At 38.5% G+C, this 20,505-nt stretch overlaps 1 protein-coding gene across 8 annotated transcripts in view; it reads right to left on the reverse strand.

The window, feature by feature from the left end:
• The window catches only part of CTBP1 (C-terminal binding protein 1), a 247,211-nt gene that overhangs the window by 46,953 nt on the left and 179,753 nt on the right, over positions 1 to 20,505 (reverse strand). For 2 of the 8 annotated variants that reach the window (XM_074904353.1, XM_074904354.1), the window contains exon 1: positions 641 to 729. The exons of the other annotated variants lie outside the window; for them this stretch is intronic. In XM_074904353.1, the coding sequence (XP_074760454.1) occupies positions 641 to 674 (34 nt within the window). In that variant the 5' untranslated portion in view covers positions 675 to 729. Of the gene's footprint in view, positions 1 to 640; positions 730 to 20,505 lie in introns of those variants that run through there. 8 annotated transcript variants of the gene reach the window in all.

A 20,505-nucleotide genomic window follows, 5' to 3' on the forward strand; every position in this document is an offset into this window, starting at 1 on the left:
AGAGGATTAATGAATTTATCATCCAGCTTTGTAACCAAAATAGGAGAGGAAGGGTCATGAAGTATTATTACCTCCATATCTCTGTTAGCATGGGGACACAGAAACTAATAGACCAACCTTAGCACGAGACGTATTTTTTTTAAAACTAGAAAGAAAAAGTGTTACCTAAGTGGACTACTTTCTTCCCCCCTCCCAAATCCTAACTGCACCTCCTGCCACTTCCAAAACAAAGATGCACATTTGTGTGCCACACTCCAAGAGGGAAAGTTGAAGCCAGTACCATTAGGCATACTCAGAACTGGAGGATAAGAAAGCTCTCCCTGACATACTCTAGGCTGTTAGAACATACTCTAGACCGTTCATAAAACATCCTTTTATGTTACAAACTGACAGTAACTAAAGAGATCATATTGCACAAATAATAGAGATCTCAAAGCAGGCTGTCACCATTTGCTGACATTGGAAAATATACCAAAATGCAGCAACGTAAGCTATTAAGATTAATGATTATTAATGTCATTTTCACATTTTTCCGGCACTGATTAATATAACGTCATTAGGATCGGGAATGTTTCAAATAAGGCATACATGTTAAAAGTGAGGGACATTGTCAGGTTTGTAGGCCCAAAATTTGACCTACCTTTCATTTTCTTAAATCTGTTTGCAAAGTCCATGTAATTCTTTAAATGTGTTTTTCTTTTTTCAAAACAAATGCTTCAATTCTTTTTTCTGAAAAATACATCAATGCCAAAAAGTACAACACTTATCAGTAACCCTATAATGACAAACCAATATGCACATGAAATGGAGGACAGCAGCCTGGCAAAGGACTTTTCATTTTCACTTTTCTGAGGATTCTTACAAGTGCAAAGATTAAATAAGCAGGAAAACTCCCTTGACAATGTCCTTTTAAAAGAATTTGGTCTGCAAAACTTCCTTTATGCACTGTAAAACATCAAAGTGATTTAAGTTCTTAACAAAACACAAACTACTGAAAAATCTCATCAATATTTACAAAAACAAGACCCAGAAATGACAGGTTAGAAATTCAACTAATTTATAATCTTGTACATGTAACATGCGACTAAAACCCTGTGGCATTTACCTTTACTTTATTTTCTTACCTAGGCTGTAGATTCAGTCACAGAGCTGTCACTTATTTACTATAAGCCCTCAAAAAAATTTACATGTTTTTTAAAAATAAATGCTAATATTAATTCAAGTAAAGAACGAGTTGTCAAAACAAATAAAAAATATCCCACTCATAACATGAACACAGAAGCTGTTATGAATTAGATTTGCCAATATGCACTACTAAAATTCCTAAAAACACCATACTTTAAAAACATATTTTAAGGTTCCTGACACATCATGCATTTTTAAATTTTGGGCTTTGTTTTGGCAGTCTCATTGTTTCACGTACCGTGACCTCAAGCAACACTCAGATTCAAGGTAGAGCAAAACTCTACAAGCAGTCAAGTAGAAATAAAGTTTCAATTACAATGCAGGTACATGGATCAGTAAATTGGATTAAAAAAAAACAAAAACCCACAGTGCTTAACAGCCTTCAGTATTTTTATATTCAGCATATTTAGATGTTGAGTATGAAATGCAAAAATCATAAAATCGTAGAATGGTTTGGGTTGGGAAGGACCTAACAATCATGTAGTTCTACCCCCCTGCCATGGGCAGGGACACCTTCCACTAGCCCAGGTTGCTCAAAGCCCCGTCCAACCTGGCCTTGAACACTGCCAGGGAGGGGGCAGCCACAACATCTCTGAGAAACCTGTGCCAGGGCCTCACCACCCTCATAGTGAAGAACTTCTTATATCCAATCTAAATCTACCCTCTTTCAGTTTAAAACCACTACCCCTCGTTCTACCCGTACACCCCCTGATCAGGAGTCCCTCCCCCCTTTCCTGTAGCCTCTTTAAGTACTGGAAGGCCACTCTAAAGTCTCCCTGGAGCCTTCTCTTCTCCAGGCTGAACACCCCCAACTCTCTCAGCCTGTCCTCACAGGGGAGGGGCTCCAGCCCCTGATCATCTTCGTGGCCTCCTCCGGACCCACTCGAGCAGGTCCGTGTCCTTCTGATGTTGGTGCCCCCAGAGCTGGACACAGCACTGCAGGGGGGGGTCTCACGAGAGCAGAATAGAGGTGAAGAATCCCCTCCCTCGACCTGCTGGACACAATTCCACCAAAACCAGAGCCAACACCTTTTGCCACTGCCTTCAATACAAGCAGGATGCAATCTCCCATCATCTGAGATGTGAGATTGGGGTCAGGGCAGGGGCAGAGGCCAGTATATTTTTAAATAAAGAACACCAACAAGGGGCATGTACAAAAGGTGACAGCTACCGTTGAAAGCCTGAATTACTTGACAGATTAAATGTAATTTAATTATTTTCTTTTCTTAATATTTCTAACTAACTAACGTTCCTTCCTAAAATTTTAGGAATCTGGGGCAATTCTTGTTGAAATTAACAGGAATAATCCCAAACTGATTCTTAAGGGAACAAAAATCTGGACTTCACAATATACATACAAGAGAAAATTAAGAATAAGTTTCACTCAAAGCGTATGTGCAGTTTCTATTGAAATCTGCAGGACTGAGGTTCATACTAAGCACATTGAAACTTCACTGGAAGAGCATAGCTGATGAATTCTGTTGTGGCCTATGCTTTTTATTTACCTAAACTCAATAAAAACAAGTCATCTTCCTTCTTTTCTTTTTAATTTGCAAGAGACCAAGAAAAATAAAAGTGGTTTCCTGTGCTGCGTTGACCCAATGATGTGCAAAGCAGTCACACCCTCTTATATCCTCTTGCTAATTATGAAGATTGAAATACATCCAGCTGCTCTCCAGGACACTCACAGCTCATTCCCTTATATAAAATATATAACCAATACCACTACTATGTAATTACCACTCTGGTCCATAGACTTCCATGGTACTTAGATTTATGCACACATCACATCATTATTTTACCACCTGTGAGAAACGAGCCTGGTTATCCAAGCAATTGATACAGCCTACACTACAAGGGCCTCAACACAGGGTGTTTTGAGACAACTATCCTAAATGATTTTCCTTTTTGGTACAATCTAAACAAAATAACCCAATGGCTTCTATTTAGAAAATCCCACATTCCCCTGCCATTACTGGAACCTGAGAGCCATGATTCCTCATTCCTCTTCCATATTCACACAGCAAGTAAACTTGCCATTCTCAGATATTAACTCGGATAAATGCAAGGATACGAGTTTCTGTTGTGATTTTAAATAGTGATCCCTAACCAGTCTTTAAACATTGAGTCATTTTGCTGTTATTTGTCTAACATCAGTCAGTATGCACACAAAATCCTAAATACTTGTCAGGGTACAAAAGACAAAAGTCCCACAAGGCACATCTCGAAAGATCAGAAATACAGATCCGTTAAGGGGAAACAAAATCATCTAGCAACATTTTCTATTATATGTACTTCAAACATCCATGTGAAAACTGGAAGTATTTCACATCTGTCAAAAAATTACTCAAATTACATATTCAGAGCATGCTAGAGTGATATGCCTAATCTTAACTAATACTTTTCAAAATAGGACTTAAAACATTATGAATCACACCTATTCAACGTCAAATGAACAAGCAGTAATAGCATAATGCCTTACCATAAAATTTTTTAATTGTTTATAACCATTTAAAAAGTAAACTGAATGACAATATTCAGTAACAACTATATCTAGCACTAAAATGAGAAAGCGTAAGTATCAGCAATAAAAACATACACAAAAACAACATTGCAGAAGTGCTGTTTTCAAGCAACAGATGCATGAAAGCAAACTCCAGAGAAAGGCAAATCATTTTAGAGGACTGGGCTTTCCCTGCATAGGCAGCATTTCAGTGCCTGTCTACAGTAAATATTTCACTCTTTCAAGTATTTTTAGCTTTATTAGGTAAAGGAAGGAGGATGGGGGTAAAAAAATATATACATATCAGCGATGGTGAAGCTGCCCTGAGTACACTCCCATTAATCTCAGCTTGAGAAAATGTCTGGCTAAGGCTGCCAACTTTTGTTACTTATCCCATGGTTTTTATAGTGTATGCGAAATGCCCCTGCCTGTGCATGCTGTGGCAAAAGCCACAAACTACTTGGTAACTTACAGGAATCACTGCAGTGAAGCTCAAGACAGTACCTACAAATGAAGAACCAAAGAACTTGAGAAGTATGACACTCCAGCAGTCAGGTTTGCCTGTAACTAACTATGGACATCGATTTCCCAGTTACTGATGGGGCAGTTACTTCTGAACTACAGAGCTGAATGCATGAACCAAGCCTGCATCAAAGACATTGCCACAACGCACCATATGCTGGGTACGTATCAGGGTATACATCCGCTGTCATCTTCTCCCAGGACAGCGACCATGGAACAGGCTGATAACGGCAACTGGCAGGGGGGAGCACCCACCTTAACACACACACAAACGCTAGTTTAAAATACAACTGAGCTTATGTTTGAGCCCATAAACTTTATAGGTTGGTGGGTGTGACTTAAAAAAAAAGCCAGAAAACTCCTGCTGACAGGAACTGGAAAAACAATCTGCTTCAACAATTGTAATAGGAGCAGAATGATTAACTCCCCGAGCCATTCCAGTAACAATATAGATCATGCCAAGCCTTACTAAAACACTTTCCACAGAAGAAGCGGTCCTGGAGATTCTGAGGACAATATTTAGAATACAGAACACAAGCCTAGAATGGGTTGGTGAAACAAGGCTGTGCTGCCATATGAAGGAAACTACATCAGGGGCCTTCACCCTCGCTCTTTTCTCACGTATTCAACGTAAAGAAGCATGCAAGCCTTGCTTTTTCTTTTTTAAATCATGTTATCAGAACTGGCATCTTGGCTGTGATTTTGATTAAAGCTGAACAGCCACATAATGTTCATTTAAAATTTAATACACTCAAGGAACAACTCTTGATTTACCTGTAAAATTTTATGGTTTTGACCTATGAAGGGAAAAGAAAAAAAAAAAAAAAAAATCAAGAAAACATTATTTTTTTTTTTTTCTCTCCTCCAAAAGTATTTATCCCACAGCAAGTTACTTTATTCCAGCAGGTTTGGGTGGTTCTATTTTGTTTTAAACCACTACCTGAGCTGTAAGTATGCTTTGGAAAAAAATACCACTTTTTAGCACTGTCAGTGCCACCGCTTTTGGAGTATTAATTTCACATTGTTTTTAATACACTGCCACAGATTTATTACAGAATATAATTTCTGAATGTAGCCTGTCTTAATGGCCGCTTCTCTGTGCTTCTTTTCTCATAGGTGTTGTACAGGATGCTGTCTCAGACAAAGAAACCCAATAACCCCAGCAGGGCCAACATCAAAGACTCACTTTATTCTGATCCCAAACACCGAAAGCAATTTCTCTAACAGCACACCTGTACTTTGACCAAGAACGTTAAACTATTACCTCGGGCACTCCTTATTTCCCTTATCAAAATGTCTGAAGATAAGCAAGTGTGGGGCCTTGGATAATCAAATTAGTTTCACAAGGTTTCGGTTTTTTTGAGGTCAGCAGGACACAATCGAATGACACTAAAAATAACAGTACGGAAGTATTTTACATACTGAAAACTGACCTCTCCATTTTCTTTGTAACTTCTTAACTTTTTTTTTATTTTGGGTAAGCATCTAATGGGATTCACCATCCTCTCAGCCCAGCATCACAGTGCTATATACATGTCAGCAATGCTTAGAGTGAAAAAAAATACTATGACTCTCTTGTTTAGGGACAGAAAGAAGGGAGGAAAGCTAGAAACATCCTCTAAAATACAGAGCTAAAACACTTTTTAAAAACTAAATAAATATATATAAAGCTCAGACTTTTAGGAGCAGAGTAATTAAAAACAGGACAATTTAACACAGCATTAAGGTTTCTGGTAAACAAGGATAATAAACTCCCTCTTCAGTTACACTCCATTATGCTCTTCTGAAAACCAAAGCAACTCTGACAAAACACTGAACTGGTGCAAAGAGCTCCTTAAAGCTCTTTTTTCTCTCTCCCTTTTCAGTTCCTCCCACAGCCACTGACCTCTGCTGTTCTCTGTCAATATTAAGAAAATGGTTGATGATGATTACAAACTAGAGAACAGTTTTGTTGTAAAAATGAGAACATGAGAAAGTCTGGAGCATACTGAAATCAAAAGTCCTGCACCTCCCATCCAGGGTGCTCTGCAGCCAAACCAAGCTTGAATAAATAGGATTTTCTGAAGAGATGTTCATTTTGAAGGTAAGCAAACAGGATATAGAAAAATGACAAGCTCACTGAGAACGGGCCAGTAACAACAGTCTAAGTGCCAAATAAAACAGGCAGTTTAAGGCAAAAGCTGAGTTTATATTATCATGTTACATTTAATCATAATATAATAAAAGCGTATGATGTAAGAGAGCTGTTCTACTGAGCTTTTCTTCAACTAGAGTTTTGAGTTTCAATTACAAAGGCTCTGGTCCCAATATCACAGTTAAAGCTGTACTGAAAACCAGTTAAAATCAGGAGTTATTCTCATGACTTGATGAGAGAAGCAAAATATTTCTTCCCACACATACCACATACTAAAGGGGTTTAGAGAAGGTTTTTGAACAATTTAAGTTGTTTCCACTGAACTGGTGAAAAGTCAGAAGTGTTTAAAAATGACCCATATTTGCATTTTTTCACTAGGCTTTATTATGTTTCTTTAAGTCTCTGTAGTGTAACTATTTTCAACTTGAAAAGCATCTATTCACATGCATAAAAAATGCTTTGTCTGCAGATAAAGGCTTCAAATTATAAATTTTTCAGGGCACAAATCATGTTTTATCTCTGTAAATTGCATAAAACATTTATCAGTGCTAAAAACATCAATTGCAAGAAAGTATTTTAAAAGGAATTATTGACTTCATTATATGACTCACAAAATCTTAAGGCAAAGGGCTACCCTTCATTCTTCACACAGGCAAGATTTCTTAACAGGCTATCTCTCCAACTGTATATTCTCAGTTTGACTGAGCACTGTATTTTGGAAAATGAATTCACTATTACATCTCTCCACAAATGAAGTTAAGATGTCAGTTTGTAGTTTTATTCTATCTTCTTCCATGTATGCTTTATCTTAAAAAATAAAAAACCAACTTGTTACAGCTCCCGTGTCCCCCAATCTGCATGCAGAGACATTTACAAAATCTGCCCACGGCACATATGTGCGTCACACAAATGTCATCTCCCCCTCTCGCAGTGACAGCCTCAGACTTTGCAGTGTTACAGTTTGTGAAAAACGGACAGTTACAAAAAATGGACCCCAGCAACTTTCTTTCAAAACAAAATATAGATTGACAACAGATTGAGAAGCAATTCGAATGGAAACCAGACCAATATATTAGATGTAATACAGAATTTCTAAAATAAGAAACCTTACTCTATGTTTTTTCTACATTTTCCGAAACTAGAAACAAGAGGGATGTCAGTAGCAGGATAAACAGCAGCATGCTGAAAGGCATGCAGGAGCATTATATTCCTAAAAGCAGTCACAGGAAACACTCAAATGACTTGGAATTTTATCATCCAAAGATAATCAAAGGATCACCGACTTCATGCAAGTAAACTGAAGCATATCTTGAAACCCATTCCGTTGTTCAGAAAACGGACACGACATAGAGAAAGATATTGGAAAGCAAGTCTAACTGCTTCCTGCTGGCTTAATTTTTTTAAAAAAGGGGAGCAAATGACAGCTCAGTTAACCAGTGAAAGACAACAGCTATTGATTAACTCCCAAAACCCAAGAAAGCATTACGACTATTTTCCAGAGTATCATGGGAGAATGTGAAGTTAATCCTTGCTCTTGAGACTGAGAAACAACAGAGCAACAGGTCTTCATAACATATTTTCCCTATTTTCTGGATGTAAAGCAAACCAACTTAGTGCAGGTTATCACTGCAAAAGTAAAAAAATCAGAAGTTATTACTTCTGCTCCCTAACTTTGGTTACTACCACTCTCTTTTTGCTTATTAGGTGCTTTGACAGCACAACTGTTATTTCAGAGGAAATCGTAGCTCTTACAGTATTTCCTTCAGATCAATCTTTTCATTCTTTCTGTCCCTCCTGGGTCAGGACTGTCATCCCAGTTACAAAAGGAAAAGAAGAAATGAGTGCAAAGAATAGCAGATGAAATTTGTAAAATAACTCTCTCTAGTGAAAATGCTATATCCACATGTAGCCCAGATGTGGGTCTGCACTATGAACCAGACTAAAATAAGGTACATACAAACAGGGAGTAAGGTGGTGCTGGTCAAACAACAAAACGGTTTAAGCGGCAACACCAGCTGTGTGTTCTTGTACTTTTGGAAAAATAATTCATTAGCATTATTTCTTATAAAGTCTACACCACCACACTACATAAAGAAATGTGACCCCAAGGGTCACATTTTTCTGAACTGCTACTCAAGGAATACTGATAGCATCCAGTCTTCCCACCAGTATTTTCAACAGAAATCTGCTTTCCAATTTCTGAATGCTAGTGACTATAAAATTACCTTACAGCAAGTTGCAGCATATGAATTTCTTAACAAAATACCGTTAAGACACTTTTGATTTCATTTTTACCTTGTGGACAACTAACTTTGTTGTTTTCTAACTTTATATGATGCCTACCTCAATCTCACAGCAGCCAAAGAGCTTGCAAAATGGACTTACTGAAAACTGCACAGCTAATAGAAGTTTTAGTAGTGTTTTTCCTTTAGGGATATAAACTTCTTCTAGTGACACTTTGACAACTGTCTATGTTTTGATACACTTGTTTTCATATCTGTTCTACGGGCACTTTCTAGAACACTCAGATAAAAACTCAAGCAGGACTATATATTCCTTAAAGCATGTTAAATTTAGTTATTTTTATATGAAGTAGTTTTTATGTCAAAAATATTTAAAGGACAACATGATTAGTATCTTCATTGTCTGGGAGGTCTGGAAAGCACCCACAGCAGAATATGGGAGAGCTTCCAAACAGAAGTGAAGCCTTTAATTTCAATGAGTACTGTATCCAATCTGTGCATAAATGAACTTGAGAAAGACACTCTTGCAACACTGATGGAGAGCAGGGATGATGCAACAGCGAGTACACTTAACTTACTTGCTTTGTCCTGAATTTTAGAGGCCACCTTATCACAAAACAAAGGAACACAACTGGCAGGGGCTGTGTGAACTTACATTTATCATGGGTCAGAACTAATGAGTTGTGAGTGCTGCAGGACACCAGCCACAGACAACAATCTGTCAAAGAACTAAAAATATGTAGAAAGAGGCTGTGCTGATTACTGAAAATTTAGTTCCAGAGAGAACATAAAAGAGATAATCTAAGACAGAAAAGTTACAATTCAGTATGGGGATTAAGTAAACTAATTTTCTCCCTAGTGTCTCACTGCTGCCCTTGCTGGACTAGGAAAGATGGGGAAGGGAAAAGTAGTTTACAACAGCCACAGAAGTACATCTTGTCTCCAGTTACTCTGAAAAGTACACCAAGATTATAAAAGGGTGGGACCCATTTATTTTTCACTCTTCTCTGTTAACAGACCCATTTGTTTGTGACAGAATGGAGGAAAAGGGGCGAGGGGGAGGGTGGGGGCAGCAGGGCAGAGAAATGGTTTTATTCTGTGTATATGATGAGATACTGTCACACAGGAAGTGGCACGGCCTAACTTCTTTTCACAGTTGCGTCAGTAAAAAATCAGATCTGTAAACTGCTGAAAGCAAGACAAAACCCCCTCATCTTCTGTACTAAACTCTTTCTCAACCTCTGAGAAAACCACTTGCAAGTAGCTACAAGAAGGGTCTAAACAGTTTTGGTAGATAGGTTTGGTATGAAGCAAACTATTTTTCCACTGATGTTATTTAAAGAAAATATTAAATGTGAAAATGTGGGGTTTACACCTATAGGGGTCTGTATTGTTTTCTGATTATTTTTTTTTTTTAACTGTCAGAAGGAATGAGCAATACAGTTGCAGAGCAATACCATGAAATTCATATAATAGGACCAATGGCACAAACAGTGCATTCCTAATCTGCAGATCTGTAGTTCTTTCATTGAATTTTGTCAAATCCTGCACTGACTTAGGCTTTTTAAGTTGAACTGCATGCATTTTAATTAGGGAATGAAGAACAAGCAGTGCAGCAACACACCCAAGTAGGCCAGATGAACTGTTTATTAAATATGTGAAAGGAGTTATGAGCGGTATCAACTGGATTTGTTTTGTTTTGCATGCTCCCTATGAAATGGCCAGTGAAACAAAGTGTTTGAAGTCTGGAATGGGATGGAGAAATATAAGCCAAACTAAAATAACTCAAAGCTTATTTTTATTCTGCATATCCAATCTCATATAAAGCTCTTCAGACAATGACCTGTAGCTATTAGGAATTAGAGTAAGATTAAATCTCATCTTAAAAAACTTGAAAGCAACTACTCTGAAATTAGATATTTAATTATCTGTACTTAAACCAGTCTGCATTCAGATACAGCTTCAGATTTCTATAAATGTGAAGAAACACTAACAGTCTAACTATTCTTCATGATGATGTGAAGTAGCGCTACTTGTTTTCCTCCACGCAGCAGGTGCTGCAGCATACCATCATGTCACCATGAATATTGCTACAGTAATTATAAAAGTCTACAGGTTCACTTTTGTATTTCAGAAACTGCCACCTCCACTAAAGTCACGAAGTATCAATGAAAGTATTCCCCCACTTTCACCAATACTGATCAAAGCAGATCTCTAACCTTTCTCAAGTGACATTCAGCAAACCCCTACAAGAAAAAAAGGGTGCTCTTCAAATTAAAAAAAAAAAAAAAAGGGAAGGGTAACATCAATAAACACATTAATAAAAAAACTGAGTGATGCAACTTTGCATTACTGAAGTGTTACATGTTTTCAGGGCTTAAACAAAGATTTGGCATTAGCCTTTGTTTCATTTATTCTGTCAAGTTAATATGTATAAAAATTACTTTTATACGAAGTACTGTTTTCTTAATACAGTGTCCATGATGCAGCATTTTTTTCCCCCTCTTTTTTTAAAGAGTACATTTTCCTCTCTAAGACAGAAGGAAAGATAATTTATGTTGCATCGGAAAGCATGCAAGTATTAATGATGGGGAACGATGAGGAACCTAGATGGTTTCCATTTTCACATTCAAAAACAAGTACCTGCAAATTAATGCTAAAAGCAACTGGCCTACAAAGGAGCCATGTTTCCATGCCAACTGATCACAGAAATACACATAATTCAAGGGGAAAAAAAAAAAAAAAAAAAAAAAGAATAACCTACAAAACAATAAAAAGAAAGCAGAAGTGCTGGAAATCAAGATCCTGACCATACCCAACTATTTTACAAGAATAGCAAAGAACACAATAAAGGATGCAATTTAAGATGTGAATGGTATACAGCTAATGGCACTTCATCATTACAATACTTCTAAAAGCTGTCACTCTCTAGTCAACAAGAAAAACAGGATACAGAACACCTCTATTAAGAAGGAGGGAACACTCGCACAATAGTAGCAATTCTTACGGAGGTTTCACAGTTGGTAGACACGAAAGCACAAGTTACTATTCAGTGCACATCTTTCATTAGGATTTTATTTTTTGTCTTTATCAAAGGTCTTGCTTTGTTCCTTATTCACACCGAGTTGTACAGGGGTTCTGCAATCAGTCAGCAGAGATGCTTGCAGAGTAAGGCAGTCCGCTACTTGAGTGTTAGTGGCAAAATCAAGCGCATTAGGAATGAGTAGATACGCATCTGCAACACAAGTGGCTCACGTAATCACGTGCACATACATATCTGTCGTAATTAAAATTTTGTATGTGTATGAACTATTTCAACTTCACAACTGATAAAAAGATGTTACCACTTTCTGTACTTCTGCAAAAACTATGTTCATACATGAAATAATGTCATATAGAGTCCACACATGTATGCATTCGTATGTAGAAAAAAACAGACTTATTTTAAGCAAGGAAGCTTAGAAATACTGAAAAGAATGATAGAGATCTGTATATAGCCAGTTCCAAGATACTGACATTTACATGCAATAAAACCAGCAATCTGGGTATTTGTTTTTGAGAACTTAAGGAAATAAATAACCTCCAATTAAAAGGTCCATAAAACCCATGTTCTAAATAAATACAGACTGAAGACAGAACAATAAATTTCTGTTTCTTAATATGTCTTTATTTTATAAAGTAAGCAACAGCACTTTTCTTCCTATTTAGTTCTTGAAAACATATTAAAAGTCATTAGAGGTTTCAAATGGATGAAAAGTTACGGTCACAGAACTGGAAGCTGGAAATCCCACCATTGATGCATTTTAGTGCATTTTAATGTTACTGTTTTGCTGCACTCTGCATGAATACAGAACAGAAAATTACAAGCGCTTGTACCCATTCTACTGATGTCATATTTATGTGAACATACAGATTACATGATCATGGGCCTACACACTGCTTGGAAAAATGTAAAGCTTACATAAAATGATTTTTAGGTTCATTCACTAGCTTCAGTCTGTGTAGGGACCTCAGTGACATCAGTGGATGACAGGGAACAATTATATGGCCACGTTTCAGCTTATCCAGATAGCATGAAAGATTAAGGGTTTCGCTAGAATTTCTTCCTCTATCAATTCAGAATTCACTAACAATTGAATTTTTAGATGTGACAGTTGCTTGCTGCCCTTTTAAACAAGCATGATAATAAAAACATGCATTTTCTAGGAAAAGCTCTGACATTTAACGGCAAAAAAGAAATTCTGGTAGAGAAGACCTAAGCAAAACGCTCGTAAATCACTAAGATGATTTTTTAATAAGAACAGTGTTTCTATCACAACGCAAAATACCTGTAAATATTTAGCATCTCTGAAATTCTTTATGTTTCTGACTACCCTTCCCCAACCGTTACCCAAGGTTGGCCACAGCTAACTGACCCAGCATTACTATAGTTTTTGTAAAAGCTGAAAAATGGTAATTCATCTGGGTGAGGAAGCCACGATTTCTGCAGAATTCTTTATGTATAAACTATTACTCTGAGGCAGTACATACTAAATTCCTCTTTAGGATCCTCAAAAAAAAAATATTAAAAAATCTGTGCATATATGCTTAAGACACACTGAATACTCCTAATTGAGAAAACTCTATATATCAAAGTTATGCACTTAGTAATAACCTTTGCAGTACGTAAACTGTTCAGAAACTCTGAAAGTACAAAGATACGAATTCTGACAGGAAAAAAACGTATTTCAATAAATTCCCATCAATTATAAAAATTACCTCTACTCAAAACAGGAGCAGCAATTGAAAGCTGCCTGCCAGCCACAGAGCAGACAGGACCTGCACACCCAGCTCCTCGCTTCCCTGGCTCCTTATTCCTGCTATGTTTTGAAGGACCAGGGGTGGTAAAGCTGAGGAACCTGGAAGGTCAGTTCAGCTTCTCAGACCTTCACCTCTTTCCATCCATTGTGGGAGACTACCGTTCTACAGACACCTTTCTACTTTTTGGAAGCTTCTGAAAGTTACTGTACTAGCTACATCGTTTCACTACCACATATGAAATCATCGGTGGAGCACATTGATTTTTTTCATACAGAATCGCCTTGAGCAATATCCTAAATGGTAACAGAGCAGAAGACTCCATGTTATTTAAATATAAACAGAAGAACAATAATGAAATGAAAAAAATAAATCATTGTCAGCAGAGCAACAACTGGGAGGGCAAACAGCAACAATTTCATGTTCAGCAACACTTCTCCCATAGCCTTGGCCAGCACCGTCTGTTTATATAAATTAAAGAAAGAATGCTGTCCTGAACTTGCCCATTATCCCACAGAAAAGGTATTGTGGGAATGTTAACTTTCACCTGGCTGAATTCCAGATGCCGGCAGGAAAAAATGTCCTTTTAAAATTTTAGCCAGCTGAAGAATACTCCACATTTTTCACATTTTCCAATTATTCCAAGTTATGTATAAACTAACATAGGCCTTGAACTCAACCCATAGAAAATGGGTGTAATAAGACTGACTACTCTGCAAAAAAATGAATCAAGGGGTCTCACATCCAAAGCAAACAGCCAGTATCGTATTTCACAAACCACGACAGCTTCTGAGAAAGCCAGTGCATTTCTAGAATAGCAGAAATGTTTGCAGTGTCCGTACGAGCACTTACTGGACAATGAGAGTAGGAACTAAAAAAAAGTGTCGTTCCCAATTTCAGCAACGCAGCCTGATGCTATGATGCAGACCTGGTATCATGTGACAAAGATGCCGTTTGAAGCCTGCATTCTGTCATACAATTAACAAAAGAGAAATGCATCTAATATGTAAATAGGCTCCACACTGAAAATTGCAACACGCAATCACAGAATCATTTAGGTTGGAGAAGCCCTTTAAGATCATCGAGTCCAACCGTTAACCTACCACTGCCAAGTCCACTGCAAAACTATGTCCGTAAGTGCCACATCTAAATGATCTTTCATTACCTCCAGGGATGGTGACTCAACCACTTCCCCAGGCAGACTGTTTCAATGCTTGACAACCCTTTCGGTGAAAAAAAATCTTTCCTAATATCCAGTCTAAACCTTCCCTGGTGCAACCTGAGTCTTTCCTCTTGTCCTATTGCTTGTTACTTGGGAAAAGAGACCAACACCCACCTCACTAGAATCTCCTTTCAGGGAGTTGCAGAGAGCAGTAAGGTCTCCCCTCAGCCTCCTTTTCTCCAGGCTAAACACCCCTCAACTTCTCCTCATAAGACTTGTGCTCTAGACCCTTCACCAGCTTTGTCATTCTTCTTTGGACATGCTCCAGCACCTCAGTGTCTTTCTTGTAGTGAGGGGCCCAAAACTGAACACAGTAATCGAGGTGTGGCCTCACCAGTGCCGAGCACGGGGGGACAATCCCTTCCCTAGTCCTGTTGGCCACACTGTTTCTGATATAAATCAGGATGCTACTGGCCTTCTTGGCCACCTGGGCACACTTCCAGTTCATATCCAGCCAGCTGCTGACCACAACACTCCCAAGTCCTTTTCTGCCAGCAGCTTTCCAACTGCTGTTTCCCAGGCTTGTAATGTTGCATGGGGGTTGTTGTGGCCCTAGTGCAGGACCCAGCACTGAGGCCTGCTGAAGCTCAGACAGTTGGCCTTGGCCTATTGATCCAGCCTGTCCAGACCCCTCTGTAGAGCCTTTCTGCCCTCAGGCTGATCAACACTCCCACCTAACTTGGTGTCATCTGCAATCTTACTGAGGGTGCATTCAATCCCCTCATCCAGATCATTGATAAGAATATTAAACAGAACTGGAGAGCACCAAGCACAGCAACTGTATGGACTGAAGAAGACCCCACACCAAAACGAGCAAAAATCCCTTTTCTGTTTTAAACAGAAGGCATTTTTCTTGCTCTTTTCCATCTGGCACTTCAAGTAGCTGTCTTTACTTAACAGTCGTCTTGAAGTTTTTAATAGTTGTACAATGTGCAAACTCAAACTGAAAGAAATTATCCCTTACTTCTTCTCTTCCAAAGTTCAACTGCTAAATAAAAATAGCTCAGAATCATGTCTCTGCTCCAAGCCTTCCTATCTCAGCAGGAGTACTCTGTGCTAGCGTGACATCACCATATTTCGGTGCACAGCACATGGAGTTGCAACCTCATCACTTACCAGCATTTTGCTGGTTTGTTTGCATGCACGTCCCGTCAAGCTGATCGGTGAAATACAACTTCCTGATTCAAATATACAGGAGAGGCTTTTTTGCTCTTTAAAGAGGAAGAGCTTTAATGGTGGAAAGTACATTTTTAATTTGAAAAAAGTCTTTCAATTGCAGCAGAATGTTTTGTATGTCATGTTCAGTCAAGCCACAGGTTGTCTTTTTATTAAGTACATTCACCTTAATTCAGGTCACAACTGAAAGCACGTTGCCTCCCAAACCATTTCCCTGTGATAAAACAGGACATAAACAAGATGTACCAAGAACCTACTCAGAGCACCATTATCTACAGAATCCTACTCTAATCTGGCGTCTTTTCCAGTGGATCCCAGAGTGCTTTCCCAGGTAACCTCTCCACCAACCCTACCTGTACTCAATGCATGGTGGGACTGGGCACAGAAAAACAACGTGAATTATTCCAGGTCACTCCTGAGGCTACTCGCCAGTGTGAGAGGACCACCAAGGCCATCTGTTCATTCCACCGCTGCCCAGGACATCTGCTAACACTGCCATCTCTGCTCCTCACCGTCTTTCAATTCTCATGTCAATAATTAGACCAAATCTGCCCTGAAAGTCAGCTACCCTGCACTTCAATTTAGTTCAGTACTTACCTAAGATTTTAGTAATGAGAAACTTCCTGTATAACAAAAAAAAAAAAAAAAAAAAAAAAGAGAACTTCAATAAGGTGATTGAGTTCTCATGTAGGACATTAATTACCTAACATAGGTGCTTCGGTGAAGTTCCTTTTATAGACTAGCACGAATCCCACACAAAACCCCTTGTATTTACACTCAAGTATGCTTATAAACTACAACACAAATGCCCCATATAAAGTCATTGCAAAGTACCACATTTTGACTTGGTTTTGCTGATTGCTAAGTATCTTAACGCAAATGTGAAATAAGTCTGGTTTATTCTTAAACATGAGTTCAAACAGGCTTGCATTTCCTTAACTAACTTTATTGAGAATTGTACTTAATTAAATGTAAGCAGCCTCCTAGATATCATATGGCTTATTTATGGACTGCTTCTGTGATCAAAGAAATTTTTGATATAGTAGACAAGGTTATTTACTATTTATAAAAATAATCACTGTTTAATGTTCTTTTTGGAACTAATCTTTAAAACGAAAACTAATTTTTACTAATTCTCTTTGAAAATCTGAGAGAGAATTACGTAACTTTTGAGATCCTTTTTTTCCTGCACAAAAAAAAAATCCTCTCCTGCCAATAAATCTTTAGGGCATTTCAATAGCTGCTAGAATTGTATAAACCACACTTCAAAAAGTTCATCATTTCTATAAGATACTATCCCCAAGACAGTAAAAAACAAACCAAACTTTATTTTCAATTCCTTGTTTTGTTTTTTTTTCTTTTGACTCTGTGGGTATAAGAAAGTATTTTCTATTTATGTATTTTTAAACAATTTTTTAAATGTATTTTTTTGAAAACAAAGCCACAAAGCTCAGAAAAATCACTAACACAATTTAACAGGCTTAAAAACAAGTCCAGAGGGAAGAAGCTAGCCAAGTTATGAAAAGAAATGCAAACTTGTAACATTCACAGTACTTCACAATCTAAATTACCAGTTCAATGCAATATACTGTTCGCCATTTCTTTATTCACAGGACTAAAAAAAAAAAGTAAGATTCATGATTTTGAAAAGTCCTCATAATCCTGGTTCTTTCAACTGAGAGACAGAACTTGCTCCTCAGCTGCAGGTACAGAGCCAAATCAATCTTTAGACAAAATTTTAACAAAAGGGTTATCCTGTAATAACTTGGGCTTAGTTATGTAGGATGCCACCAGGATCCTAAGGATTTGTAACCCTACTCCAATTCCTCTTGATATCAACTGGAAGCTGAGTAACTCAACCTCCTGCAGGATCAAAATCGTCTAGGAAAGGAAAAGTTGTGCCTGCAGCTTACAGTTCTCCAAATTCCTACTTAAAATCCTTTCTTATTGCTTGCTCTAAGGAGATAGCTTTCACTGCTGAATACATAATGCTAGATTTAAATTTTAGATGGCTGCAGGGTGGTCATGAGATAAATACCAAGTGTTCGTATGCCTCTGTATTTACAGTAAGAAGGAAAGTCATCTGGATTCAAGGATTCAAAACATGAAACCTTTGGAACAAAGACAGGGTAAGAGAAAGCCTTGAACAGAGGACTGCCAAACACAAACAACATACACAACCAAACCTGAAAGGCAATGTGTTGTGAAACCCTTTCAAAATCATACAATACTAGAGGAATTAAGTAAACTTAAAACTCCCCTGCAATACTCTCGTCATAGCTAATTTGTGATTTCCTGTACGCTCAGTACTAACAGTACAATGGAGCCTCTATTGTGAGCCTCCTCCCACAAGCTTTTAAAAAATGCAAGACATTCTTTTTATCTAGACTGGCGTGGCTAAAATATGTCCAGCTCTACACAGATAAAAGGTTATTTTCTTAGATGTTGCTTTTGCTTGTAAAAATAAAAAATAAAAGTCTGCTCTCTGGTTGTGCTGAGTTGAAAGTTCACAAAGGGGTAGTTGCTTGGTGGCTAAACTGCTGACCATGAATCTCAAGCAGAGCAGATGTAGGAAGCTGCTTTAGGTTTAGGATAACAAGAAAAGATTCCACATTAAGAACTATCTGCAAACTCAACACAGTTCAAATCGGCTTTGACAGGAGCTGAAAAATTTGACAGAACCAAGAAATAAAGCGATTGCAGCATTAACTACAAATCTCGATTGACGGTGAAGGTAGTCCTTCAGGTCTAAGTAACTGGTTTATAGAGGTACTGAAAATTGATATGGCATTTTTTCATCTTATAGGATCCTGAAAGCTAAAGCAAACAAACCAAAATGAACGGCAGCAGAATGGAAAGACAGTGATCCTGGCACAAGGCAGCCTAGGAAAGGAGCACAACTAGCAGAAGTAGACTTTTGGCATGCAGGAGGGAATTTGGTGAGGACAAAAATAAAATGCTCCAGTGGCTTTGGTCTGTGTCTTAACCTTTCATAGTCAAGCACTCGTATATTAAGATAGAGAAAGACTTAGCTAGTTAGTTCCAGTCAGCATAGGAACATGCACATACAACACCAAATTACTGAAGATCACTTCTCAGTAATGCTGATTATATGAATGGGAAAATCAACAACATGAGAAGGGTTGTGATACACATTAATACTACTCAGCGAAGCACTAGACACACATTAAGATGGTTGGTAGACCACAAATGTGAAAACGCTCATTATCTGGTTGAAAATAAACAGTTTAACATATCTGGTACAACACATTAAAGAGAAAAAATATTTAAGTATCAGTTTAAGAGTTTGGAGACTGGCTTGTGGTTATCTCTGCTCAACACTTCTGTCCTGCATGACTCTGCAAAGACTAAAGCTACATACTCAGCAAGAGACAAACTGGCTGCAACCACCTAATGAAATTTGACTCATCTGGGAATTTTGATGAAGTGCTCCACACCACTGTTTCTGCTAAGCCATACATTTTCTTCATGGGATTGAGAGTGCCATGCTGCAAATCTGCAAGAAGCAACGGTAATTTTGGACTGTTTGGCTTAAAATAGAGAGATAATTCTGGAAATCCACATTCAGGTAAAAATCCCACAAATGCCAACAGAAATTCTGCAATCATAAATTAAAAGCTACTGGGATCTGCACCAATGGCAAAGACATTACTGTCTGTGAGCCCCCAGCAGCACCTCTTGCTGACTATCCGTATGACTAACAGCTGCCTGGGGCAGCACTCCCTTCCTGCAAATCCTCCTGTGGATCAGCCCAATCTGACTGGAGAGTACACATCTTAGTACAGCTCCTTTCTGGCTCATTCTCCCAACTTCTGACTCACCCAGGGGCTACGATGACATTCTGCAGAGTGAAAAAAAAAAAAAAAAAAAAAAAAAAAAAGGCATGTGTAGTAAAGATGATGAAACTACTCTGCAGTGCTGCTTCTCTCCTGGCTGCCGTCTGAGCTCTGACTTGCCAGTGCACTGGCAGAGCACAATGCAGGACAGCACGCTGGCCATTCCCCTGCCCGGCCAGGTACAGGGCTTTATGGTACACGGCGTGTGCTCCTGCCATAGGAAAGGAATACAGCTGGGAGGGCCTTGGAGAGTTGGATTTGCCATTCCTGCCATCATAGGCAGCAGCCGTGGGCTAATTCCTATTGATGATATTTGGAGGGCAGGAGAGAGGAACAATCCACCACATGGCAGCAGCAACAGCAGTCAGCCTGGCTTTCAGAGGCTCCGACATGAGCAAAATAGAAAGCAGGACCACTCTCTTGTGCTGCCCCAAGAAGTCAGCTTTCCTAAACCACTATCTTTTTCACTGGTGGTTAGACTCTGCTCTGACTGTGGATAAGGGCCTATATCCCTTCTGCACAAGATCAAGACAGGCTTAGGTAAACGTGCATAACACTGGGCTGCCTGTCATGGTTTCCCAACTAGAGACGTTTCTCGCTTTTGAAGGTCACGCGTCAACCAAGCGCAGAAGGTGGCAAAAGCAACGCCTGCTTTAAAAGGCAGCAAACCAGTTACGCTTTTGTCATGTTCTGCATGGTAGTGTGAGAATTAATTGTGAAGCTCCCAGCATACCCCACTGGACGGGCCTCTCACCACTCATATCACAGGGATGTCCATGTATGGCAGCAGAAGATGGAATCTATCAAAAATATTAGGGCTGTTCAGGAAGACAGTGCACATCCACCAGTAAGAAATTTGGATGCAT

The sequence above is a fragment of the Athene noctua genome, chromosome 4, assembly GCF_965140245.1.
Source record: "Athene noctua chromosome 4, bAthNoc1.hap1.1, whole genome shotgun sequence".
Lineage (NCBI taxonomy): Eukaryota > Metazoa > Chordata > Aves > Strigiformes > Strigidae > Athene > Athene noctua.